The sequence below is a fragment of the Penicillium griseofulvum genome, assembly GCF_001561935.1.
Source record: "Penicillium griseofulvum strain PG3 chromosome Unknown contig_89, whole genome shotgun sequence".
NCBI classification, from domain to species: Eukaryota; Fungi; Ascomycota; class Eurotiomycetes; order Eurotiales; family Aspergillaceae; genus Penicillium; species Penicillium griseofulvum.
The window spans coordinates 135,654-162,345 of NW_024467478.1; the positions used below are offsets into that span (position 1 = coordinate 135,654).

At 48.7% G+C, this 26,692-nt stretch overlaps 10 protein-coding genes across 10 annotated transcripts; 5 read left to right on the forward strand and 5 right to left on the reverse strand.

Moving 5' to 3' along the window:
- Positions 1 to 188: 188 nt before the first annotated feature.
- On the forward strand, positions 189 to 2,639 carry PGRI_041080 (GTPase-activating protein GYP6; the record flags this gene model as incomplete). The annotated part of the gene is made up of 6 exons (XM_040791821.1): positions 189 to 211; positions 264 to 369; positions 435 to 593; positions 666 to 1,183; positions 1,235 to 1,377; positions 1,438 to 2,639. 6 exons carry the CDS (start codon positions 189 to 191, stop codon positions 2,637 to 2,639), a joined length of 2,151 nt encoding a protein of 716 aa, XP_040643731.1.
- A 1,588-nt stretch (positions 2,640 to 4,227) lies between these two features.
- Positions 4,228 to 7,411, forward strand: PGRI_041090 (serine/threonine-protein kinase; the record flags this gene model as incomplete). The annotated part of the gene is made up of 2 exons (XM_040791822.1): positions 4,228 to 7,096; positions 7,143 to 7,411. The coding sequence occupies 2 exons, from the start codon at positions 4,228 to 4,230 to the stop codon at positions 7,409 to 7,411; spliced, it is 3,138 nt and encodes a 1,045-aa protein (XP_040643732.1).
- A 1,347-nt stretch (positions 7,412 to 8,758) lies between these two features.
- PGRI_041100 (F-box domain protein) lies at positions 8,759 to 10,972 on the forward strand (the record flags this gene model as incomplete). Its single annotated transcript, XM_040791823.1, has 1 exon — positions 8,759 to 10,972. The coding sequence occupies one exon, from the start codon at positions 8,759 to 8,761 to the stop codon at positions 10,970 to 10,972; it is 2,214 nt and encodes a 737-aa protein (XP_040643733.1).
- A 1,210-nt stretch (positions 10,973 to 12,182) lies between these two features.
- Positions 12,183 to 13,673, reverse strand: PGRI_041110 (uncharacterized protein; the record flags this gene model as incomplete). Its single annotated transcript, XM_040791824.1, has 1 exon — positions 12,183 to 13,673. One exon carries the CDS (start codon positions 13,671 to 13,673, stop codon positions 12,183 to 12,185), a length of 1,491 nt encoding a protein of 496 aa, XP_040643734.1.
- Positions 13,674 to 14,796: 1,123 nt separating this feature from the next.
- Positions 14,797 to 15,872, reverse strand: PGRI_041120 (Efg1 domain-containing protein; the record flags this gene model as incomplete). The annotated part of the gene is made up of 2 exons (XM_040791825.1): positions 14,797 to 15,380; positions 15,446 to 15,872. 2 exons carry the CDS (start codon positions 15,870 to 15,872, stop codon positions 14,797 to 14,799), a joined length of 1,011 nt encoding a protein of 336 aa, XP_040643735.1.
- Positions 15,873 to 16,146: 274 nt separating this feature from the next.
- PGRI_041130 (Phosphotransferase KptA/Tpt1) lies at positions 16,147 to 20,592 on the forward strand (the record flags this gene model as incomplete). The annotated part of the gene is made up of 6 exons (XM_040791826.1): positions 16,147 to 16,696; positions 16,749 to 17,750; positions 17,805 to 17,897; positions 17,950 to 19,108; positions 19,598 to 19,673; positions 19,726 to 20,592. The coding sequence occupies 6 exons, from the start codon at positions 16,147 to 16,149 to the stop codon at positions 20,590 to 20,592; spliced, it is 3,747 nt and encodes a 1,248-aa protein (XP_040643736.1).
- Positions 20,593 to 21,253: 661 nt separating this feature from the next.
- Positions 21,254 to 22,253, forward strand: PGRI_041140 (intradiol ring-cleavage dioxygenase; the record flags this gene model as incomplete). The annotated part of the gene is made up of 3 exons (XM_040791827.1): positions 21,254 to 21,501; positions 21,560 to 21,992; positions 22,053 to 22,253. The coding sequence occupies 3 exons, from the start codon at positions 21,254 to 21,256 to the stop codon at positions 22,251 to 22,253; spliced, it is 882 nt and encodes a 293-aa protein (XP_040643737.1).
- Positions 22,254 to 22,375: 122 nt separating this feature from the next.
- Positions 22,376 to 23,248, reverse strand: PGRI_041150 (alpha/beta fold hydrolase; the record flags this gene model as incomplete). The annotated part of the gene is made up of 2 exons (XM_040791828.1): positions 22,376 to 22,743; positions 22,813 to 23,248. The coding sequence occupies 2 exons, from the start codon at positions 23,246 to 23,248 to the stop codon at positions 22,376 to 22,378; spliced, it is 804 nt and encodes a 267-aa protein (XP_040643738.1).
- A 380-nt stretch (positions 23,249 to 23,628) lies between these two features.
- On the reverse strand, positions 23,629 to 24,591 carry PGRI_041160 (uncharacterized protein; the record flags this gene model as incomplete). Its single annotated transcript, XM_040791829.1, has 1 exon — positions 23,629 to 24,591. One exon carries the CDS (start codon positions 24,589 to 24,591, stop codon positions 23,629 to 23,631), a length of 963 nt encoding a protein of 320 aa, XP_040643739.1.
- Positions 24,592 to 24,870: 279 nt separating this feature from the next.
- On the reverse strand, positions 24,871 to 26,015 carry PGRI_041170 (aldo/keto reductase family protein; the record flags this gene model as incomplete). Its single annotated transcript, XM_040791830.1, has 6 exons — positions 24,871 to 25,026; positions 25,087 to 25,456; positions 25,520 to 25,701; positions 25,759 to 25,816; positions 25,873 to 25,883; positions 25,944 to 26,015. The coding sequence occupies 6 exons, from the start codon at positions 26,013 to 26,015 to the stop codon at positions 24,871 to 24,873; spliced, it is 849 nt and encodes a 282-aa protein (XP_040643740.1).
- Between the last annotated feature and the right edge of the window lie 677 nt (positions 26,016 to 26,692).

The window sequence follows — 26,692 nt, forward strand, 5'->3', positions numbered from 1 at the left end:
ACGAGTTTCTGCAAGGGTGGCAAGACAAGATCTATATCACTTTTGATATGCAAACCTCCAAATCCGAAATCAACCGGAGTATACAACGGTGGAATGTCGCAATGGCCGAGTCACAGAGATAAGGCACGGGCGGTCTACTATCGCCCGCATTCCCCCCTCATTTTCTAAGCTTCTCCCCATCCCCAACAATGAGAACCATTGAGGAGACCAGGTATTTTCCTTATAAATTATCCTCATATTTTCACCCGTATTGACTCTTGCAGAAAGAGATGGGATATCCTGTTCTCCGACAACGACACACCTTCCGACCTCCGAGCGGCCTTGCTATCCGATCAAGGAGGAAACCTGTGCAATGACGGATTAAGATCGGTTTGCTGGAAGGTTCTGTACGCTTGACAACGAGAGGTGAAGATATATGCTCATTCGGCATATAGGCATTTCTACTCTTCGACGGGTTGGATAAAACCGAATGGGTCTCTAAGCTCGACGAATCTCGGGATGCCTATCGTGCACTACGAGATCATTTCTTAAAATACATCGAACATCCGGACGATTTAGAATCGACTGTTGATCCGCTGGCGGATGACGAACAGGTATGCAGCCCTCTCGCCGTGCTTTGCCCAACTTGAAGAATCCCCCTATCTAACTAATTCTTGAACAATCAGTCCCCTTGGCAAACACTCCGACACGATGAGACGCTACGTACCGAGATTCTTCAAGATGTCGACCGATGCTTGCAGGAAAACTACTTTTTCCAAGAGCCCGACACGAAATCCAAATTGACAGACATCCTGTTCGTCTACTCGAAGCTCAATCCAGACGTCGGCTATAGACAAGGAATGCATGAATTACTCGCGCCTATTCTCTGGGCAGTAGATCGAGACTCAGTGAAACCAGACCCCGAAAGACTTGATGCGAACATGGACAAAAGTGAGGGATTGATGCTAAAGCTTCTTGATGCACAATTTGTCGAACATGATTCATTTACGCTGTTTCTCTCTGTCATGCAGACGGCCCGCATATACTATGAACATGGTGAGACACGGTCGGCAAATGGCCAAATGGATGTCATTCCGATAGTTGATCGGTGTCAATATCTTCATAAGGAAGCTTTGGCGATTATCGACCATGAGCTCGCTGAGCATCTGGAAGCTGTGGACGTATTACCGCAAATTTTCCTAACGTAAGCCGAGTTCAGATCCCCATCCATTTTCTTTGCTAACTCACTGAACAGCCGCTGGATGCGCCTTTTGTTTGGGCGAGAATTTCCATTTGATGATATGCTAATGATGTGGGACCTGTTGTTTGCTCATGGACTACGGTCTGATCTTGTTGATTTCACATGCATTGCAATGCTGCTTAGAATTCGTTGGCAATGTTGGTCGACCTGCTCGTTTCCTACCTACAGGCTACCTTATTTTGCTGACATGTATTTAGTGCTCACGGCTGACTATACAACCGCCTTGACATTATTACTACGCTACCCTTCGCCCGAACCACACACCCCTCAAACTTTTGTACATGATGCACTCTATTTGGAACAGAATCCTACCGCCGATCGAGGCAGTTTCATCATATCGAAATATTCAGGCAGACCGCCCGACTTCAAAATTCGCAACATTTCTGGTACACGGCCCACAAGGAAGGCCTTCCTTTGGGAAGACTTCAAGAAACGCAGTGGACAAAACTCACCTGGGTCACCATCCCGAAATAGCCCTAAAAGCCTCGAGTCTCTTCTCCAAGACGTCTCTCAAGGGATCCAACGCCGGACAGAGGCCTGGGGTGTAGCCAAAGCTGTTCGAGGCGCCGTGACAGAAGCTAGGAAAAATATGCAGACAATGCATCATGAAGCAAATATGCGTCCTGGATTTTTCAGGCCTCTTTCTGCTGCATCAGCCTCGGATATTCAGCCTATGGCAGCTACAGCGTCATCGGCCAGACTGGAAACGAAGATCAATCTACTCGAAGAAAGGAACCAAGCGTTGGCGACGATTTTACGCGAAGCACTGGATGATCTTGGCTCCCAGCTGGCAAATGTCAAGGAGCTTGATTCTGATACGAACAGCGCAGTGAAACAGGCCCTGGCCAAAGCTGAGAGTGTCCAGGTCTGCCTCGGAGATTCTTCCATCCCAGTAGATCCCCGTCTTAACCCCGGTGTAAACGGTGAATTAAACCAAACAGCTGAATTACAAGCGTCAGATACCTCACCAATGGCCAAAGTAGAAGGCAAAGTGGTGGCAAACAAAGGTCAATCACGAACATTAAGGCCCACCAATGCGGAAACAACGGGGCCGAAAGCCGAAGGTGGAACCGATTCTATCCCAACGGCAAATCGAAGGAACAGTGACAGAAAACCCGAAGGTTCGCGGGCAATACCCTCTCGATCAACTGTACGACCTTCTATGACGGATTCGGGATTCTCATGGATGCTTGGCGGCGGTCGGAACCTGTCGGGCTTTGTTAGCTCGACATCACCGCCGCCAGAGCAGACCCGACATCTAGACCAGACTCGAGGGAAACCCAATGTCTTGTTCGGATCGAGCGGAGATGAAAATCCAGGGACGGATTCTGGTCATAGTGAATTGGCGCTGCACAGCCTTCGGGGCTCTCGGGACCCTCTGTCAGGCACCGGCCCATGATATCTCCCGATTTAGTCCATGTCACTGCTTGCGTATGCACTGGAGACACCAAAGCAAGTCCCACTTCTTATCTCTCTGCATCATTATAATTTTTTCATAGAAATTGACTGAGTTGCAGACTATAAAAGAGGGCATTTGACAGAATCTAGTTCTACCGTTCTGCATTTATGTTGTATACCTGTTTTGTCAACTTCATATAAAGTGCATGTAAGTAGCCAAAAGGAGTTAAGGCCACAGGGGCTCGGATCTATTTGAGAAAGCCACTTTGCATCATCTGAAGACTATTCGGAAATTAAACCTGCCATAACATTCCATTTGGAGCGGGGTAAGAAACGAAACATATTCAAAGGGAAAGCTGGGTGATTCTGTTTTAAGATATCTCAATGCTATCTTATATAGATCCGTCTAGTCCAGAAGTACTTCTCCGCCACATAGAGACAATGTCGATCAGCCGATCTAAAGTAAATCCAATGATATTAATTATTTGTTTCGAGAGAGAATGTATATATAAGACATATAAAAGTTAAATATAAAAAAGGATTTGGAGTAAGGCTATTACATCACGGAAGGGGGACTTATTTCCCTTTTTCTCCCATTTGGCATTTTCCTCTCCCCACTCTCTCCCCCGCTGGTCCTTTTTCTTTTTCTTTTCCCCCTTTGAACCTTTTAATCTTGTCTCTTCACTCTTTGCGTGCTCAGCCGCGACGCCACATATGCCGCCTGAGACCCTACGAGGCAGCTGCCCGCCAAACCCCCAGTTGCGAGTGACCGTTCCATGTCGCATACCCCGGATACATTCACGAGTGCTCGCCTCGATTGAGCCTCGTTCTCTTTGTTTCTGATCATCTGAATTTTTTTTAAAAAACAAAAACGAAAAAAAAAAGAGAGAAGAGAGACCTCGGGGATGGGGTCGGCTTATAACAATGATGGTCAGTCATGCGCACATGCTTTTTTTTAATGTTGATCGTTCAGTCTTTGTTTCACATTCCATGGGCTTTGGGGAACTGGTGGAGGCGAGGGAGAAACCAAGGTGCTACGTACTCATATTGAGCTTACGACTTATCGAGCACCCGAAAAGAAAAGGGTTGGAGCAACCAGGGCGCGATTCGAGTTTCTTCCTAGACTTACGGTCACGCGCTAGCACATGCTCGGAGATGCATCTGACCGCGGAGACGAACCGTCTGATCATTCGATAGCGTCACATTTTCTTGGAAGACCCGTGGAATGGAAACATTGAGACGCGCCGATTGAGTTGATTATAAGCTAGATGAATCGCGCTGACCCTACTTAGGCGAGCCGAGTCCTCTTTCGTCGCCGTTAGGACCCCTCTCTGAGTCGCCCGAATCCGAGGGCGGACTGCATACACTTTCTTTACAGACAGATCACACCAGGAGCACGACGGACAGTGTTTCTTCGGGATATGACCCTCTTTCCAGGTCAGCGACAATATTCTTTTCCCTTTTTTACACAACGTTGACACCTGTATTCCAACAGATCTCCGTTATTCGAGAACGAACATGGACTTAATCCAACTGGGCTGGATCGGATACGCCAAAACCAGCCCTCGCGAGTATTGACCCTACCGAACATGTCTTCCTCCTCGCTATCGCTAGCTCCCATGGCTGGCCAGCGCCCCGCCCCTTCTCCCCGGTCTCGTTCCTCATCTCGAGCTCATACCAGTCACTTGTCCAACCGAAGCTTCACGGATCTAGAAGACCTTCACCGGTTTCCACTGGAATCCCTACATTCCTTTTCTTTCGCCCAACAGTCCGAAGAATTCCTCCATACCCGTCAAAACATCCTCAAACGGTCTATTGATTTCATGCGCGACCGGATGGGATGGGCCGCAACCAATGCCGGGATCGCCAACGCACAAGCAAACGCCAGTGGGGACACGGAGATGCAAGGTATGATGGAGCTTTTGGCCCGAGCAAATATGCTCGAAACCCAGGAGAACCAAATCCATGGCCGTGGACCCATCACAGGACCCGCAGAGATTAATCGCGACAACATCTTTGAGAAGGCCTTCTCAGATGGTAGTTCTTCTCCGATCAGCACCCGAGACGGCGCCCAGGATTCCACCCTCTCGGGTTCACATGCCCCCGACAGCCCTCAAATGTTGAGTCCGATGCCCAGCGATCGTATCTCCAGCCAAAGGAGGGACCTGGTCTCTGCACCCACGTCTAGGCGCGTAAGCTTAAAACGTACATACACGGACCTGTGCTCTGTCTCTGTCAGGAGCAAGCTGATGGAAACTCTAGCACAACCATACACTTCCACGGATCCTTTCACCTCACTTAGCTCCTCGACTGCTGGATTGGGATTCCAGATCCCCGTCCTCCACGCCCATAGCAACAAATGGACCCCGGCTTCCCAGGCCGTGTTCAGGACCGAAGCCCAAGCACCATGGACCATTCTGGCCGCGAATGATCTCTCATGTCTCATCTTTGGTGTTCTTCAGTCCGAAGTTCGCCGTCTAAGTATCCTGGAGGTTGTACAGCAGGAACACCGGGAATGGCTCAAGGCCAAACTTCGAGATCCAAGCACTGATGCTGCTGCCCGTATGCCACTTCAACCCGAAAGAGCTAACATCTCCGCTGTCAATCCCAAGTTCCGAGGTCTTGGGAACGGAGTGACAGCGCAACTTCTCAACAAACCGTCTTCACGAGAAAAATCCCGTAGAGCGCAGACCGATGATGGGTATGGCTCCAGCACGAGAAATGCCCGAAACAATAACCACCCGGCCCACAAGTCACGCGGGGTCTTGCTATGCGGCGATGTTGTCCCGATTCAGAAGCGCAATGGATCACGCGGATCTGCTAGCGTCTGGGTTATGGAAAAACGTGGTGGCCTGATCTGGGTACTCGAAGAGATAACCGAGAATATTGCCTCCATCCAGTGCGACGATTCATGGAACGTCATGAGTGCCAAAGGCGAAGTTGATAAGATCTGGGGCCCGTCTGTCGTCCAAACAGGCCAGCGGATCACCGACCTTTTACCCTGTTTGCCATCGGAATCTCTTGAGACATCCCCGGGGAAGGGATTGGCTAAAATCGTGGAGTTGAAGCACTTTGCCGCCCGCACCGCTGCTGGTGTTTGTATTCCTGTCGCCATCGGCAAGGGAGAAGGAGATCACACTCTTCAGGTCTCCAGCTTTCCTCATGTCGCAGGCATGATGGTGCTCTCGTCCTCGTCATTGAACGTGATCAGCTCCAACTCTGTGTTCTCTTCGGTCTTATTCGGTCAAGAAAGACCGGAGGGACTCCACTTTACTGAACTTGTACCAGATTTCGATGAAATTCTAGACGTGTTGACCGAGGAGGACAATGTGCCACTGGTTGATGGTATTGTCATACCTGAACATAGCTTCCGACGGGCACGGACACTTTCTATTCTCCGCGATGGAAAAGCAAATGCCGCCTCTGTGTTTACAGAGCCAAGTGGCTTGCTTGCCAAGCATCGGGATGGCTCGACCATTGTTGTGGATATTCAGCTGCGCGTGGTTAAAAGCGGTACCTTCTTCTCAAAGGACAAAGCGGAGAAATCTAGCGATCGCAATAGCGACTCTGATGACAGTGATGATACCGTTGCGGTCACAGAGTTGGTCTATGCTTTGTGGATAACCTACTCTAGACAACTCCACGCTGCTGGACCCGCTGCTGGACTTTCGCCATCATCTGTACCAAGTTCTAAACCTACCTCGCCCACACATGACCCTGATTCAGATCGCCCGTCAGACGCCGGCGCTGAAACCAAGGCTACCGAAAATCGCAACAATTCCGTGGAGATCCAAACCCCAACGTCAACACTCAGTCAACAACTCAGTGAGGCTGCTTCTGAGCCTCTCACCGCGCGTCCAATACAGCCCGTTCCTCAGGTTTCGGCTGCCAATGCGAAGAACGACCCTCCGGTGAAACGAACGATTAATGACTATGTGATTCTCGAGGAGATGGGGCAAGGAGCCTACGGCCAAGTCAAACTGGCACGTTTAAAAAAGCAGCCTACCAAGAAGATGGTGTTGAAATTTGTCACGAAAAAGCGCATCCTGGTGGACACATGGACTCGTGATCGGCGACTGGGTACTGTACCGCTGGAGATTCACGTTCTGGACTTCTTACGGCGGGATGGGCTCAAGCACCCTAACATTGTGGAGATGGAAGGCTTCTTCGAAGATGATATCAATTATTACATTGAAATGACTCCCCACGGTCTCCCAGGGATGGACCTGTTCGATTATATTGAACTCAAAGCCAACATGGATGAGTCGGAGTGCCGAAACATTTTCAGACAGGTCGCGAGTGCCGTCAATCATTTACACACCAAAGCACTGGTGGTACATCGTGACATCAAGGATGAGAACGTGGTTCTCGATGGAGAGGGACGGATCAAGTTGATCGACTTTGGGAGTGCGGCCTACATCAAAAACGGGCCGTTTGATGTCTTTGTGGGAACAATTGGTAAGTTTCCTTCGTCGATGGTTGGGTAAGATGCTGACTGTGTTAGATTATGCCGCACCTGAGGTCTTGCAGGGCAGATCGTATCGAGGCAAGGAACAGGACATCTGGGCTTTGGGTATTCTCCTTTACACCATCGTCTACAAAGAGAACCCATTCTACAACGTCGATGAGATCCTCGATCACCCCCTCCGAATTCCATTCCTTCCTTTCTCAGAAGATTGCATCGACCTCATCCGCACGATGCTCGATCGTGATGTCGACAATCGACTTACAATTACTGAAGTACTTGAACATCCATGGATGGCAGGGACTTGAATCCTCGCCTTTTATTTACTGAAAAAACAACAACAAAATAACGCGATACCCCACAAAGTTACGTTTTGATGATGGATGTAGAATTTTTCGGGGAAACTGGGTATCATTTCGGGGTGGACTGTTCTAACTTCCCTTAGGGCCTTGATGATGATTATGAACATCAATGCATTTGTTTATTTTTTTAGGGGTCTATTTCATCTTTTTTTTCCCCATTGCATTTGATTTCGCGATACCTTTGCATATGTGACCTAGAGACCTCAAGAGGGCAGACTTTATATACAACGTACTTTGCATTTGCGGGGGAAATAGTGGGTTCTGTAGTTCCTTGGCAAAAGTGGCTTTGCCCAGGTTATCAGGCGAAAGATCCACTTTGTCAAGGTTACAACATTACTCTGTAGTGACATCTCTAATTGAAGATATTTTGTCACACTGAAACTGCTATTGATGCCTTTGGCATCCAAAAAAAAGAAAAAGAAAATTTAAAGAAAAAAAACGTGGATAGGGCTTATTTCAATCCATGGATATACTGCCATCGTACCATGGATTAGAATTTATAATCCTCCCTCCCCGCACATCCAGTGAAATTCAAAGGCGAAAAGTGAAATGTCTCAGGAACAATTTAACTTGCTATGGCCTGTGGGTTAAGAGGCGTTAAATTTCAATTTACAAGGCGTCGTCAGCCGAGGGCTTTGGTTTCACAGTCTGTGCCAACTGTATCAGTAATACATCTAGATTTAAAGACAAAACATGTCTCTCCCAGTAAACTAATAGGTGGGGAGCGATAAGCAGATAACGTTGAGGGAAAGTACTTGGAGTAGGGACATCTGCCCATTGTGGTCAGACCAGGTTTGAGTCGATGTATCGCATTCCCTTCCGCTCTGCATTCCGCTATTTCTTGAATTTTTTTTTATCTCTCCGTTAACTTCAACTTTTCCCTCTACCTAGGTGTTATCTTCTACTCGGCTATCTCGGGTTCTCTCTGTACGTCACTCGGCAAAGTGCCGTAAAGAGGCCTGTTCCACGGTTCTTTGCCCGCGGGCCCCGAACAGAACAATACAGACAACGTGATTTTCCCCACTCACATTCTGATCACTTTCCTTCTGTTTTTCTGTTTTTTTGTTCCTCATGCTGATATCTAAACCAGCTGAGATCTCACACTATGCTTGCCTAAGAACTTCTGATTGCGCGCCCGTCGCTCTATTCGTTTCCACTGTTTTCATACTCCGTCATTATCCTCCACCGTGAATTCTGTGATACTCCATACCGTGACGACACACCCTCCGGAAGGCGTGATAAGATACTAGTGGCCCAGGGAAGAGGTGCTACAGGCTGGATCAAGTCGGCAAAATGACCTCCCAACTATCCGATGAGATTCTGCCCTCTCCAGAGAGATACTCTCCGAGCAGCCCAACAAATTTGGCAGGCCAGATCCCATTAGAGCAACCACCAAAGCTCAAGGGTCGTCAGAAGTTACTGCAGAACCTCCAACGAATGTCATCCAGTCCGACGCTGACCAGACGCGGACGATCCTCATCAACGACCAGCTACCGCCGAGATAATAAGGCCTCTCTCTCTTGTGTTTCGTTATCGTCGACTTCCTACTCGCCCTGTCTAGGCAATGGAAGTTCCTCCCAGCTATATGGCGGCCTCAACCCTCGGCCTGCTACTCCCGGCTGTTCTGGTTCTTCTGGCGAGCCTTACGGCACAAACGCTCGAATTCGTTTGATGGACGCTGATGGCCCTAGTTTCACTACACCTCGCACCGTGCCTTTGCCCTTTGATGTGAGACCAGCATCGCACGGGTCACCACGCACTGCGACCCCCATGGGAGTAAAGGTGGAGGAGGAGGTCATCGTTCCAGAATCCCAACCGACTAGGTCTTTCAACTTTTGGGGCGATATGCCACGAGAGATTAAGATGGAGATCTTCCAACACCTCACCCCGCAAGAAATTGTTCGCTGCTCTGCTGTGTCCAAATCGTGGAACGAGATGTGCTACGACGGCCAATTATGGTCCAAGGTTGACACAACCGAGTACTACTCTAAGATCCCAAGCGATATTTTGGTCAAGCTTATCACTTCCGGTGGTCCGTTTGTCCGAGACCTCAATCTCAGAGGCTGCGTTCAGCTGCGTGATAAATGGTCCACAGACGGAGAACGCATCTCGGATCTGTGTCGGAATGTTGTCAATTTTTCGCTTGAGGGCTGTCGTATCGACAGGGCATCTATCTACTCTTTCCTCCTTCGCAATCCCCGTTTGGAACACATCAATCTCTCGGGTCTATCGAGTGTCACAAATTCGACGATGAAGGTTATTGCGCGGTCTTGTCCGCAACTCGAGACGTTGAATATTTCTTGGTGCAATAATGTCGATACGACCGGTCTTCTTCGGATTGCCCAGTCATGTGAGCGATTGAAGGATCTTCGGGCGAGCGAAATCCGTGGGTTTAAGGATGAGAAATTCACTTTGGCTTTGTTTGAGCGCAATACTTTGGAGCGCTTGATCATGAGTCGTACCGACCTGACCGATAACAGCCTGAAGATGCTGATCCACGGCGAAACCCCCGAGATGGATATTCTAAGCGATCGGCCTATCGTTCCACCTCGAAGATTCCGTCATTTGGACTTGCATAATTGCCCTGAAGTGAGCGACGATGGTTTCAAAAGCCTGGCCTATAATGTTCCAGATTTGGAGGGCCTACAAGTTTCTCAGTGCTCCGACCTGACAGATGAATCTGTCATGGACGTCATTCGCACGACGCCGAAATTATCGCATTTGGAACTGGAAGATTTGGAGAACTTGACAAACAGCACCCTGATAGAGCTGGCCAAATCCCCATGTGCGCAACACTTGGAACACTTGAACATCAGCTACTGTGAGAGCCTCAGCGACACAGGAATGCTTCAAGTAATGAAGAGCTGTCCGAAACTCCGATCCGTCGAAATGGACAACACCAGAGTGTCCGACCTGACGCTGATGGAAGCCAGCTTCCGCATTCGCCGCCGCGGGTACAGCGACGATCTCCCCCAAGTCGGCCTTCGGCTCATGATATTCGACTGCGCCAACGTCACCTGGGCAGGGGTCAGGGAAGTCCTTTCTAGCAACGCATACATCCCGCGTGCCTCCCGCAAACCCGTTTCTACGGTGGTGACGGTGACACAAACCTCAGACGCCAACTCCTCCGCGGCGACTAGTACCTTCGTCACTCCAGCCTCTTCCCCGTCGCCATCACCAGCGCCAACCTATCCAAATGAAATCATCCAGCTCAAATGTTTCTACGGTTGGCAGATGACCGTCGACGAACACACGAAACGTGTCCTGCGCGGTGACCTCGCTTCTGCATCCCGGCTGGACCGGAAATGGGCCGACTATATGGTCGCCACGGAGGAGGCTGGCGCCGCCGGTGCTGGTGCTCGCCGACGTCGACGCCGTGCCCGTGAAGCTGAGCGTCTGTACAATGCAGACGACGATGACAACGACGCTTATGGCGTAGGTGCTATCTCTGCTCTTGGTGGCAGACGCAGGCGAGCGCAGAGTGGTAGTAGCTGTACTGTCATGTGAGGTCAATGTCTTTTTGTACGGTGTTGTCTTCAGCGTGTTCTGGAAACACCTGACGAGCTAGACGCAAGACGTGCGAGACGCTGCCTCGACTCTACTAGCGCGGGATCGCTAGTGTCTTGAATGGACGTCCATTTGAAGTTGAAGATCATATCCAATGATCCTTTTCAATTTGCTATGAATTACGCACGATATGATTTTCTTTTCTGGGGCAAGAAATCCCCAATACAACACAGTTTCTTTGTTTGACTTGTTTTTGGCCCTCTCTCTTTATATCTTTCTCCCACCTGATCTACCCCATTATCCTCATTTTTAGCTTTGGCGCCAGATTGAAGAATGGGATTGCTGTCCTGCATGTTCTATGTGCTTTTTATTTTTTCACGTCTTTTATGAAATCGAGATCTTAGCCCTAGCATACGTATCTAGAGGGGTTACCGGCGAGATGGTAGGCGTCTTTATTTGTTTTTACCTCAACAGTTTGTCTTTCCTGGGGGTTTCAATTTGAAATTCATGCCTTTCGGCTGCTTCTATGAAACTTTACTTCGAATTGATAACCTCAAGATAATACTATATTCATGCAGTTCAACGACTAAAACCAGTACTTAAATCTCATTTCAAGAATGGTCCTATCTGCCATTATTAGCATGAACAAGAATAGTCGGCCGTTTATGTGGTCTTGCGATGTCTTTCCAGTGATCTTTCCGGCGGTCTTTTCAGCTATTTCCGTTAGTGTCTAGCCCATTTTATAGGCAAACAGCAAAGAATGGCAGGAAAGGGCTTAATTTGTGAAAAAGCCTTTTCCATGCATAACCTAGGATGAGACAGAGACTTTCGAATCACTTTGCAATCATAGGTATGGCTGCTCAAGTGACCTGATTGTACCCTTTGAACCTGATTATCTTGCATCTTGTAGCCCCTATTAACAGGAAATTCGAACAAAGCAAGTCTTTCTTTCATGCAATACTAGCATAAAGAATATCGTAAGAGCAGAGCACAGCGAACCCCATGTCACTGGCAAAAAAGAACAAAAAGCACATCGTAAGAGAAAACACAAAGATAAAAAGGCATCCACCAATGCCCATAAACCCTGAGTTTCCATAAAAAGCAACCTCTGAGATACATAACCCCCTGGTATCTCATAAAGGCGTAGTCAACCTCATTTCTGATTCCATTTCACTTTTTTTCGGTTTCTGGGTCTAAAGTCTCCCCCATCTTACACAGGAACTTCCGCTGGTGGCTGACTATTGTCATTGTCAGTTTCCTTGCCAACGACGGTTCTTCCAGTAATCGATTGAGACGCCGGAGCTTCGCCATTGTTTGGCTTGTCAGACGAAGCACAAGCAGTTGAATGTTCCAACCGCTCAGTAATGGGTATGATTCGCTCCATGTTGGGCGGATCAACGGTCTGAGTGTTCTCAGCAGATGAACTAGTCGCTGCCTGTTCGATTTCAGGCTGCATAGCCAACAGTTCCATCTCGGTAGTTTGCAGGTTTGTCAGAACTTGGATCGCGGTCTCCGGAAATGGGATAGTAGAAGTGCTGGTCTGCTCGGGGTCGGGCTTGCCCATGGAATCCTTAGTTGGATCCACGACATCCATGTTCAAATCGAGCTCAGTGTTCACAATGCTGCCAGGAAGAATAGATTGTTTCTCCTCAAGATCCGAGGCGACGATTTCAAGCTCATTGGCGACCTGTTCGGTGACCTGTTTCATGGCATCCTGGGTACGGTTTCCCGTGACATTTTCGGTGACCTCTATTGTGATGTCTTTCGCGGTCTCTTTCGGAATATCTTCCATGTCATCTTCGACAACATTTGCTGTTTCGTCATCTGACTCTTCATCCTCGTCCATCATCTCGTTGGCATACGGTCTATCGAGAGAGGCATAGTCGATGTCTTCAACACCATGGCTGACGAAGAACTCCTTCGGCATGATAGTTGGGTTCACCCCACCCTCCGTAGGCCCACAACGGACGTTGTAACCCCATGCTTTGTACAGCGGACAGACCTCAATCTCATTAGTATCCGGGTTCGGAACAACAGCACAGAGATGATGCTCATCAGCCACGACATCGCGAGCCCATGCTTTGCCCTTGTAATTCGCATCTTTCTCGGCACCATGAGGCTTGTGCTGTGTCAACTGACGAGTGATAGTATGTGGAAGATTCACGGCGGAGTCAGGTGCGATCACAGCCCCAACAGACCAGATCGGGTTCGCCGCCATGATTTCTCGTGTCTTCTCATGGAGCAACCAGCCAATGCATTTGACATTTTCCCGTCCACAAAGAATGTAGTACCCTTTGTAAACTGGGAAAAAGGGAATCCCATGTGCCCAGATGATCGGAGCAGGTCCCGAAGACACTCGTTCAGGCCTGATATTGCCAATGCTATCGAAGTCATACGGATATCGTCGTCCCCGTTCCTGGGAGGCCATGAACTTGGTCATCAAGTACACTAGTTCATCGGACAGTCTGGTGTATGGCGGAGGGAAGATTGGTTGGCCGGTTTCTTCGTCGAATTGAACATCGAGGACCAGTTTGAACTGAGCGGCTTCTTCTGGGCGCATCATGGCGTTGTCGCTATTTTCCTTTGTCCACACAACATCAGGGTTTGTCTTCATGTGAGAAGCGAGGGCGGCGGAGCAGTGATCTCGAAGAAGTTCCTGCTTCTTGATGAACTTTGCTTCATCGGAAGGGCTGCAAGCCATTCTGGCTTCTTTGGATTTAACTGGAGGCATCTTTGTTTGGCTATCATGAAAAACCGCAGAATCGATTTAAGGATCTGTGCTCCTTTAGTCAAGATATCGAATGATTGTATGTATATCTGGCCATCAAATTGAGATTGAGGTAGATGTTACCTCGCAGTTCCCAATTTATCAATGCGGGCTCAGACGGGTAGATGTATACTGACCTTTTCGGAAGTTTGAGTAGTCGAGGAAGTTCGAAGTACGAAGCGGACTGGATCAAGATATATGAGTTAGCGAATATGTAGATGCGACTTGTGGTAAGATACAGTGTGGGAAGCGAATATGAATTTCGAAAGGCGAATATGAGCCTACGTAGAGCGAATATCAACGTATGTGGAGCGAATCTCAAGGGACGTGAAGCGAATATGAGCCTGCGTGGAGCGAATATCAGCATACGTGAAGAGCGAATATCAAAGTAGGTGAAGCGAATATGAACACAACGTAAGAGCGGCGATTGAGGTAAGTATCGAGGCGGTCGACCATTCAGCAAGATACGCGCATTCGCCGACTTGTGAAAAAAGAGGTGCAAGGCAAAGCAGATATGGAGAGGATAGATATGCTATGGAACAACGCGAAAGTGTGAAGAGATGCAGCTGTGATACAGAGCATAGATAGGAGTGAGATCACACCCGGGCAGCAAACAAGTCGCAGGTGTTGATCCGATCCTCGTAGCTTGTAGAATCAGATGGCAAATATGAATCAAATACTTTGAAGCATTGAGTCTGAAGATAGATGTGGTGAAAGTTCGAAAATTGAGAACATTAAAGGTTGCAAGATAAAGATTCGAAAAGTAGGGTTGATGGATTGATGGCAGTAAAAGGGGTCAATGAGATATACTGGTACATACATAATGAGGCGAAAGTGAATGTAGTGAAGTTATATCACACCCCTAAGCTCACTAGATGGGGGTTTGCTAGAGAGATAGGCATTGAGGTATGCAGGCAGATTACCAGGTCATTATTTGAAGCTTTTTGGATACATTGGGTGTTAATTGGCTGTATTGCAATAGAATGTATGAAATGCTAGTGTGGATATCAAGACAAAATAAGACATAAACCAATTCTGCATCAAACTTACGAATTGGTTACTCAAAGAAACCACCATCGCTATCATCTTGATCCTCCTGATTGACTTGTTGTGGTGCCTCATCTTTCTTGGAGGACCGCTCACTGCGTGCAGGCTTCTCCTTCTTGCTGTTATTCTTGTCATCTCTGGAAAGATGCTTGTCCTTTTGGGTAGCAGCCTTGATCTCTTTCTGGTGCTCTTTCTTCTTGCTCTTCTCCTTCTGGGTATCTTTAGCAGTAGCTGTGCCAGACGACACAGTTTGGATCTTCTCTCCTTTGGCGTTGATGTGCAACTTTCCATTACGAAGAAGGTCCAGTGTCTTCTCTTCCATGCACTTCTCAACGACAGGCCACAACGGGGGCTTGCCATTCTTGGATTTGGTTTCCTCCGATTGCAATTCTGACGTCGGATCCGTTGTATCAGCCTTTCCATTGGGGTAGATTGAAATGTATTTCTCCGTGAGGGGATAGTAGATCGCGTAGTTGAGGTTCACTTGGCAGTTGTGGATTTTTGCCGCAAGACGAGCCTTCTGCTTCGAATCCAGACCTTCTTCCTTCTCACGGCGCGTAAGTCGGTTGAGTTCCTTGGTGGCAGTTTTGCGGTCTATTCAACCATAATAAAATACATTAGCGACAACCCAGGATCATTCGGACTTAAGGGCTACATACCAAGGAATCGGACAAAGTGATATTTTTTGATCAGTGATGATCGTTCTCTGCGTGTAGTTTCATCCGCAAGATCTTGTTCATATCCAGCAAGAGCACGTTCCTGCAAGATGCGAGCATCGGCAGACAGGTCCACTTTGTTGAGTAGTCGTTTCACATCGCGAATTCGCTTCTTGAGATCGTTGATCGATGGGTATTCCTTTTCCGGTTTGGGGGCAAATTTGTCCTTGAATTTCCGGGTCACTTTGGGCTTTGATGCATTGCCTTTGCTGCTTTTGCTGTCGAAGTCCACAAATTGGACTTGGTCATCTGCTTTGTCTGCCTTGCGCTGCACCTTTTTGCTGGCCGGGGGAACATCTTCCGACCCATCCCGGGTCTTCCTCTTTGAGGAAGCTGCCCGATCGGGGTTGCTTCGAGTGTCTGTAGACATAATTGTTGATCTAATAGAAAAGGAAAGAAAAAAAAGAGGCCGAAGCTACAGCAAAAACGATAAGAAAAAAAGATATCGGCGGATTTATCGGCCCGTCCCCCAGATTGGCGTCAACCAATGAGCGTCTTCGTTGATCATCATCACCACGGCGGGCCTCTGTCGTCGCATTGATTTGATTTACTCCAATTGTCCACTTGAATTTGTGTATCTGGCAGTCTGAATCTACTCATGCCACTGAGTTAATTACTGAACCAAGCTTAGTACCAGGGCCAGCATGGAGTCCGCCATTCGCTGGTCCCCGACCTCGTCGGCCACTGAACAACGCTTCCTGTCAGTCGACGTCACGGGGAAATCGTTTCGACTGTGTAGGGTGACTGGGTTTGACGGCAAAAATCTACGCCATGAAGTTCTCTCTACCCTGACCAATGTCCCTGGGTTTCGCGCATTCGACTGGTCTACTTCAAATGAGAACCTGATCGCCGTGGGTCAATCGTCTGGGGAGGCCACCATTCTACGCCTCGATGGGGATGCCAAGGAATCTCTTTCATTCCCAGTCCGCAACCAACGGTACTGCAATGCAGTTGCATTTAGTGCACACGGTCTTGTGGCGGCGGGTCTCGATCGCGTTCGGAACGACTTTTGTTTGAACATTTGGGATGTGAACCAACGACTCAGTCCTGCTGGTGGAAGTAAAGGATTTACTGAACCTTTGCGGAAGCTCGCCAGCTCAGAGCCTATCACTAGTATCAAGTTTTTCCGAGACCAGCCTGATACGATCGTGACTGGTGTCAAAGGCCAATTTGTTCGGATCTATGATCTAAGAGGTTTGTCTGTCTAGGCCTGGTGCCTCTAAAAGCATAGCTGATCTTATTATAGAGGGGCCTGGAAATCCATCATTACAATTTCCCACTCGGTGTGTCCATAATCTAGCTATTGACTGGCTTGATGAGAACTATATTGCGTCTTGCATTCCATCAAACGAAAGCACCATCTGCGTGTGGGACCGTCGCGTTGGATCTCGACTGGCATCTCCATCAATGGGGTCTTCTGCCGGCGCCGCAGAGATAGGTCAAGCGACACCTGCTTTGGAACTCAAAAATGTTTTCCATCCTAAGTCTTCCATCTGGAGCTTGCGCTTCTCACGGACAAACCGAGGCAGTCTCGCTGCGCTGTCCAGCAGCGGCCATTTCAAGAATTATGACATTGCTAAGGACTACTTGCCGGAGGAGTATCGCTCTTCGATAGACGAGACCCTTGGTCAGGGATCTTCCAGGAATTACCCAGAATCAGTATACACCAAGCACGTGCGGGATGTATGCGTACCATTTGATAATCCCACTCGTGGCTACAAAGAAAAGGACCGGATTGTTTCATTCGATTCTCTGAATCTTAGCTTGTCTCCTCAACCAAGTGCTATCGCACTCGATGGCAATGGACAGCCCCAGATCATCACCGCGCGACCCCCGTGCGCACCCATTGATCTATCTTCACGCAGTGTGCTAGCTTGTGGCATCTCATCGAGTGACTCAGATGTGCGATCGATTCACCCACTGTCTGAGCATATTTCACCAATCTCAGACCTGATCGGGAACATTAGGTCACGCGTCTGCTCGACTTCGCAAGAGCATGGCGCAAACTCAAATGGTCAGCTGTTCGTGTCAAAGAATAGTGATTGCGAGCCTGTCCCAAGCCACGAGAACCGGGAACGCGCCATGGCTCTCGGGGCTATGGGTGTTCCTCTTACTGCTAAAGAAGCGCTCACTCTATGCACAATCAATCAATCCCGGTGCAAAGAGGGTTATTTGTTTGATGAGGCTCGAAACCGAAAGGTGGCATCTGATGATCAAGCTCTACAAGATTTTTGGGATTGGGTTGAACGTGAGTTTTCATTTTTCCTTGGAGTCGCGAATACATATTTAATACATTTTCTAGGTGCTCGAACTGAGTCTTCTGGGACGTCAATGGTTGTCAAGGGCTTAGACCTGAATTATCTAGGTGTGAACAATGTTTGGAATAATGACCTGGGTTCGTTTCTTCACTTAATTTCTAAATCTTCTTCAAAACTGACTCAGAACAGGTAATGGTTTCGAACAACGTTGTATCAGCGCTAAGAAAGCCGATGTTAAATCAGTTGCGGATGCAGTAGCAACTTTGGCAATTCAGTTGGACCTCCCCGAGACTAAAGGTTGCGACACGGCTTACCCTGATCACCGCCGGCTCTGTCTCCGTCTCTGTGGTGCGACGCAATCTTACCATGAGCTGGAGGAATCAGTGAAAGCTTTATCTGGTGAAGACCAGCATACCAAGGCTGCTGCACTGGCTGTCTTCCAAGATGAGCCTAAGCTGGCTTACCTTGGACTGCGAAGTAACAACCCTACTCAAGCTCATAAATTGCTTGCCATGGCGATCGCCGGTGCCTCCAAGGGGGACAATGACACAGACTGGGAGGAAACCTGTGCGGAAATCGCGAAGGAGCTCACCGATCCATATGCCCGGGCGATCCTAGCCCTTGTGAGCAAAGGTGACTGGAACTCAGTTATCAAAGAAACCACGCTACCTCTCAAGTATCGTGTAGAGGTTGCGCTACGCTGGCTTCCAGATGACGAACTGACTGAGTATCTGAAAGATGCTACAAGCCAAGCGATTCGCCAAGGCAATATTGAAGGAGTTGTACTCACTGGCTTGGGTCATTTGGCCATGGGTCTGTTCCAATCGTATATTGGGAAATTCAACGATGTCCAAACTCCCGTGCTAGCAATGAGCCATACCGTGCCGCGGTTTATTAACAACCAAAAACACATTGTCCAGTTCGAGGCCTGGCGCGAGACCTACCGGCGACAAATGAACTCATGGAAACTCCAACTTGAGCGAGCCCGCTTCGACGTCAGCTCTCGTCGTTTCGCCGTGACTGCGGATGGTCGCAAACTCGTACCACCACCGCCGCAGCAGGTCAGCCTCACCTGTAACTACTGCACAAATCCGCTCACTCAGCACGATGCTTCATCTCAGCTCTCGCCATCTACTAAGAGTGCAGAGACTGTTCATCCCACCACCGGGAACCCACTGGCAGCCCCGATCATGTCTGGGACTTTGTGTCCGCGTTGTGGTCGACATATGCCACGCTGCGGCGTCTGCACCTTGTGGTTGGGTTCACCGGATCCGATGTCACGCGCTGGTATTGCTGCTGAAGCCGAGGCGGGCTCTCGCAAGCCCACTGAGACTGAGGTGATGCGACGGTTCGTGGTGTTTTGTATCCATTGCAACCATGGATTCCATGCAAATCATGCCAGTGATTGGTTTAAACGGCACAAGATCTGTCCTGTAGCAGAGTGTAATTGCATTTGTGATCGGTAATGATCTTTGCATTGTCCCTTCTGCGCCATGGACCTGTGTTTCTGCGATATTCTATACCCAATTGAGTCGATTTTATGTTAGCATAATGATTTAAGAGAATTTGATTTTGAGCTTTGCGTAGTTCCTATATTTGCTTTTTCTTAAAATGATGCAGTTAATAGCTGTGAGTCACGTACTTTGTTCCCATCTTCAGGGCTATAGAGCCGCAACTCTTAAGCTTATAATTGCCCCACCAAAATATTATTTCCACAACTCCCCGCACATTTTGGCTCTCAATACATTAATATGTCTCAACCAAACACCAAGGAGAAGCGCGGACGTGGACATGGTCAAGGCCAAAGTCGCGATGTGCAAGTCTCTAAAGCATTAAGCCTACTTCTACGACATGCCGCGGAGAAGGAAGGGCTGAAGATGAACGCGCAGGGTTATGCGAGCGTGCCAGATGTGGTATGTAGCTTTATTAACCTCAATAGCCTGCGATATAACTAATTATACCTAGTTAAATTGGAGGAAACTCAAGTCACTAAAAGTCACCTTCCCCGAGATTCTACACGCCGTCGAGTCATCCGATAAAAAGCGCTTCGCCCTCCTTCACATTCCATCCGCACAACCCACCAAATCCACAACCCAAGCAACAACAATACCAGTGACAGCCCCCGATGCAGAGCGCGATGCCAACACTATCGTGGGTGAATCCCAACCCGAGACAACAGTCTTGGAATCCGCACCCGCCACAAGTGAAGCCCAACAAACAGCCACCGACCAAGCATTATCCGTGAAAGACACCGACCCGTCGAACTTTTTAATTCGCGCAACCCAAGGCCACAGCATCAAAACCGTAGATGCTGCCTCCTTCCTCGAGCCGCTTTCCCTGTCCGACGAATCGAAACTACCCGATACTGTCGTCCACGGCACGTTCCACGCGACCTGGCCTGCGATTCTACAATCCGGTGGTCTACGCTGTATGGGACGGAATCACATTCACTTCGCTACTGGTCCATCATTAGAATCGGTGCTTGCTACTCACACCGATGATGCTCCGCAGGGTAAACCCAAGCCCGACTCAGGCGTCATCTCGGGCATGCGGCGCGATGCGCAGGTTTTGATCTATATTGATATACGCAAAGCGCTGGCAGCAGGGGTGCCGTTCTGGCGCAGCGAGAATGGGGTCATTCTTAGTGAGGGTATACCTGTTTCGAAGAGTGGGCAGGCTGAGAAGGAAGAACAGAAGTTCGTCGGGTTGGACTTTTTCGATGTGGTAGTAGAGCGCAAGGTTGGACTGGGTAAGATCTGGGAGCATGGTGAGGTTTTGCAGGAACTGCCGGAGAATCTCACAAAGAAGGGAAATCCTAAAGCCCGGCGATGAGTGGTGAGAGATGTAGCACTCCAATTGTAGGGATTATCATATCCAACCGGCTTTCTGTTCAGTTCGGCACAATACCCACGGAGAATAGAATGGTTCTCCTTCCTACTTCACACTCAGTATGGATTCTGCCCGGAAATGATATGGCCCTACCAAGCTAAAGGGCCCTAGAGTATCATGCTATCTTACTATAAAGACTTCGGAAGCTGTTTAGAGCTTGCCTTTGACGTATGAAACGCTCTACAACTTATACATTGCTAGAAGTTCATATCTGTAGGACATTCACATGGAGATTCACAGAATCTTAGGAATTTTCACATCAAAATGCAAATGCGCAATGTTTGACTGCGAGCTGCCAAGCTGTCCGACCCGATTGCGGGGAAATCGGAAGCGCAACGCCTTCCGATCCCCAACTCCTTGTACGCATCCGATGCTAATTACAATCATGCAATTGGCGTGAATTTGCGGGGTCATCCTTGAATAAGCGTTATGTACTTTTATTTGGGATCACAGGCTGTAGGTCCGGTCGGGTCACCTGGTATATAACAGTCTCGGCGTTTGCAATAATCGTATACTCTTCTCTTGTTAAAACGTCCTCTCCACTCTATATTTCTGGATAGCCCTTGTACATATCGCACCGGAATATACTAACATATGCGGAACAATGGCGACACACCGCTTCAATCCTACCTTCACAGACAATGTCATCAACGCGATGGGTCCTAAGACCACCCCGCGCATGCGGAAGCTTATGGCCGGTCTAATCAGACACATGCACGACTATGCGCGCGAGGAGGAACTCACCGTTGACGAGTGGATGGCCGGCGTGCAGATGCTCAACTGGGCGGGACAGATGAGCGACAACAAGCGGAACGAGGGACAGCTGGTGTGCGATGTACTGGGACTGGAATCGTGAGGCGAATTCTTGCTCGCAGTGGAATACAGCAGCTAACGCATGCTTGCACAACAGCCTCGTCGATGAAATCACCTTCACTCTTGCTGGAGAGGCGCAAGATGCGCCCACAGCCACAGCCATCCTGGGTCCATTCTTCCGCGCTGATACCCCGTACCGCGAGAATGGCGAGGATATCGTGAAGACAAAACCGGCTGATGCTGAGATGACGTTCATGCATGGTCGCGTCATGGATTTCCAGACCAAGCAGCCTCTTGTCGGTGCGACGGTCGAGGTGTGGCAGGCATCTACGAACGGGTTGTACGAGCAGCAGGACCCTGATCAGGTTGAGTTCAATCTGCGTGGAAAGTTCAAGACGGATGAGGAGGGCAGGTACTCGTTTTACTGTCTGCGGCCGACGCCGTATCCTGTTCCGAACGATGGCCCTGCTGGTAAACTTCTTGAGTTGATGGATCGGCATCCTTTCCGCCCTGCTCACATTCACATTATTGTAAGTCTTGGTCTTGGATTTTCGATTGGCTGTTGAGACAGAAGCTGATATATGGTCCAGGCTACCTATGATAACTACCGTCCTTTGACAACGCAGATCTTCGACCGCAAGGATAAGTACCTTGATAATGACTCGGTATTTGCTGTCAAGGACTCGCTTGTTGTGGACTTTGTGCCTCGCGAGAATGATCCTCAGGCGGCATTTGAGCTCAATTATGATGTCAAGTTGGTGAAGTTCGAGGCTAGTACCAATGGCGCATGAACGAGCGGCGGTTTTTTTCGGTTTAATATTTGATGTACTTAATAATAGCGGTATTGCACATGTTAAGAATGACAAACAGATTGACTAGCATATTCATCATTCCATTCTAAATAGAGGCTCTTTCAAGCTTTCACTACATCCGCGAACTTAGCAATTAGCTCACCCACCTCATCAGCAGCCTCAATACAGTGCCAATGTCCAACCCCCTTCAATACTTCGAGAGACTTCTGCTTACTCGATACATGATCAAAAATATGCTGACATCCCTCCATAGAGGCCGACTTGTCCTCCTCGCCCGCAATAAGCAGGAAAGGCGCCTTGACAGCAGCATACTCCGCCGGCTTCGCAGTCGCAATAGCGCGACACAATGCGGCGTATCCCTTAGGATCCTGGCCCAGGATCAACTCCCGGATAAACGCCTTTTGAAGCGGGGTACTGCGTGAGCCGACAGCTCCAGAGGGGATGGTGTTTGCCATTGGCTCCATTCCGGCTGTGAATAAGTTAGCACATCTGCAAATAAATTCGAAGAGACAAGATAGACTAGAAAGGAAAAACTTACACTCAAGAACAGTCTCCGATCTCTTGTTCATGACCGTCACCAAGGTCTCCGATGGGTGCGTTGGTCCAATAGCCACAACGCCCTCTATGCGATCGGAATACCGCACACCTAGCTCTATCACCGCGAGCCCGCCCATTGAATGGCCAACTGCGACAGCCTTGTGGACTTGCAGCGTATCCAACACGCCGATGACATCGTCTGCGATCCCCGGGATCGTGACTGTGTCATTGGTGTATGGGGAGCGGGCAGAACCGGATGTGTCAATTGTTATGCAGCGGTGGCGTTTTGTGAGGTGCGGGATTACTGGGAAGTAGTAATTTTGCGAGGAGCCCAGGCCATGGATGAAGATGAAGGTCAAGCCGGTTGGGGTCGGAGGGCCGGCGGGGTGGGAGTCGGCATAGTAGAGACGGTGGCCGTTTGCTTGGACGAACGGCATTGTATATTAGCCTACTAGTATGTAGAAATGGGAATGGGTTTAATTCAAGGTAAAGTATGAAAGAATGAAGTAAAGGAGGAATAGAGAAGCGGGCAGCCCTGGAGATCTATACAAATGATAAGTGTAACGTCATTCCTCGTAGGGCTCTACAATAATATTAATGTACACAATATTCTGAATCCAGACCATTTCTAGTCATTCGGAACAATCCCTCAGCTTCTACTCCAAAAAGATACTTGTGTCTCCCGAACCGAAAGGCCTCTCTGCATCCGAAATGGATATCCGACCGTCGGACCCGATTCAACGCCAAGACTTCCTGGAACAATGTACAATGCGATACCTGCGAGAAATGCTGAGGCGATTTACCAAATTCAGAATCATTAAGGGTTTTTATTAATTTGTTCAAAAGGATCGCCGTTTCCGTGTGCAAATGCTTCTTCAATCCAATCCGCAGTCTCGTCACGAAAGGAATCTCCTAAAGAAGACACCAATGTGGGTCTACTGCATGGTCGATCAGACAATTCAGGCTGTAAAAGGGAGGTATCCTTGGGTGGAGAATGGTCTCTCGTTCCACTACTGGTTTTTGTGATCATAGCCGCTTCAGCTTCGAGGAAATCGGCAGGGTCGAACTGGAAAGAATCTCCGAAAGATGATTCTAGCGTAAGCACAGCCGGGGGAGGTCGTAGGGTGGATGATTCCTTGGGTATAGAGGTGTTCTTCGTTTCTTCGTCAGTCGTTCGCGTGGTAGCCATCTCAGCCTTTTTTATAATGTCTTCGTCGTTGAAAACTGAGCAGTCCGAGAATTCATCCTCATCATTGAATGAAGGTCGGGTTGCGGTACTGATATCCTGGCCTTCAAGCTCTTTTGGGGCCGCAGCGTCTTGCCCAGATATTTCTTTTTCCAATACCTCATCCAAGTCATCAAAAGCATCCGATGCAGCCTCCGTATCTCCGCTCACGCTTTCCAAATCGTTATCATGTGATTCAACCTCCGTAATGGCAGGCGCAGGCTCGGGTATAGCAGGTGACTCTCGCTTCCCAGCCCCTAAAAACATCGACAGCAGCGGCTGACTCGACGGGACGCGGGCTGCATGGGGATCCGGGATGCCGCGACGCTTCCGCTCCTCACGAGCTTGCGCCTCCTGCTCAGCTTTCCGTTTCTTGTTGGCAATGCGCTTTTTTTCCTTCTCGCGTAGCTTCTTTGCTCTTTTTTCTCGTTCCTCTTCGCGATCTAGCCGCGCGATCTGGGATGCGGTGAACTGGAATCGTTGGTTGCTGCGCTGGTACCGGCGTTTAACGGTCTTGGATTTCTCCAAGATAATGCGACGCGGCTCATCCGGCATAGTGGGGGCGGCGGTGGCAGCAACTGCCTGCTGCTTGTACGATCATGGGGATGGAGAGCTGTGGTGAGTTATACCAGAAAAGGGTTGGAAATGTTGATATTTTTGGTTGGCGGTGATACGTTGTGCCGACCGCGATCAACAAATTACCAAATTGGGCTACGCTCTTTCAAAGGTATATTCTAAGGTTATTTGATCTTTATTCAGTGTATGTTTGAATGCTTGGAATTTGATTTCCTAATTCAATTCATGCACTAGGATTTACTAATATAGTGACGTCATTTAGATCTTGCAGTCACGGACGGGATCCCAGCACACGGGCTCGTATGTGTTGAGCTTCAAGCTGGCCATGTCCTCATCGGATAGTGTGAAGTCGAAGACCTGTGAGTTCTCTAGAATGCGAGAATCGGTCACAGACTTAGGCAGGGGCACATATCCCTAACAAAAACGAGGTTAGTTATCCGCTGTCGGGCGCATGGAGAGTCATTTTACACGTACCTTCTGCAAACTCCAGCGGATCAAAATCTGAGCCTCGGTTTTACCGTGCTTCTTAGCTAGGTTCTGTAGAACCGGCTCCTTCATGCGAGTCGCCTGCACGAGAGGAGAGTATGCTTCGACAACGATGTTGCGCTTCTGCAGCCATTCCGCAATATCGTCGCGTGGGCACCACGGGTGAATTTCGTATTGGCCGACAGTGATTTGCCCGCCCGCTCCACTCTTGATGTACTCCTCCAGCTCCTCGAGGTGCTGGATAGAGTAGTTGGACACACCCAACGAGCGGACGTGGCCTGCCTTTTGGGCCTCCACAAGCGCACGCCATGTGCCCAGACGGTCCTCCTTGCCGCCATAGGGTGCGTGAATCAACATACTGATAGCCACAGTGTTAGTTCGCTAATATGCATTATTTTCCGGGGAACAAGGGGGTCTGTACAGGTCAATGTAACCAAGGTTCGCCGCAGCGATGCTTTCCTCGATAGCCTTCTTTGCCTTCTCGTATCCCATGCATTTCGAGGGCACCTTGCTAGTATAGAAGATCTTAGAGCGATCAAGCCCAGATCCGCGGATGGCAGCGGCACTTTCAAGTTCATTTCCGTACACTTTGGCGCTATCGACCTGCCAACGGGATGGTCAAATCTAGGAAACACTTGTCTCAATTGTCTAACTGCTTACATGGCGGTATCCCAGCTCAATGGCCTTGCGGGTCACTTTCTCGGTGACATCAGAGGGACTAGTCAAGAATATGTTAACATAATCTGTCGGGGTTTTGTACAATGGTGGACATACGTTTGGTAGACCTAATTCCCAAGATAACTGTTAGTCATACATATCACAACTCCAAGGGTCAATGTACTCACGCCGAACCCAACGACGGGGATCTCGTAGCCTGAAACCAACTTATAGGTAGACTGCAGCGAAGAGGGGGCCATGATAAATGTTTTGTGAAAGGTTGAAGAAGGTGGGGTGTCGTACCTTCAAATACAACATAGATAAAGATTCGGGGGCATCCACCCGTGAACGGAAATTGATCCAGTCAGCCAATACCGGTATCTGGTAGTCCCCACCGGATAGTAGATTGCGACATAAGTATCTTTTATGTGGTAACTACGGAGTATACATACGTGTACATTCAGGTAGCCACAGCATATGAGGTTTTTTTAATCCATAAACTGGTTGGGAAGAATATAGGAAGGCAAGTATGTATACATAGAGTGTCAATAAATTCTTACTTACATACCATAAGAATTATTATGCTTGATGCAAGTTAAATTTTTACAAATATTCTTTATACGAGGTGTTTATACCTGTAGAACATATACTAATTAATCTACCAAGATTAATTAGAACTAACCTTAGATCTCTATTTCCATATTTTTGCTCAAGCTGGATATATAGTTTTGAGGGTTGAGAAAAATCAATGCTCGCATACAGCATATACATTATGCAGGTACCCTTTTTTTCATGTAGATGTATGTAGCTACCATCAAAAGATACTCAATCTCACAATTTGCTTTCCGGTAGGGGCCACCAACACCGGGTATGTAGGTGTTTGGGGGGCTTGCCAGGATGTTTAGCGAGAATAATGATTAGAAACCACCCGCCTAAA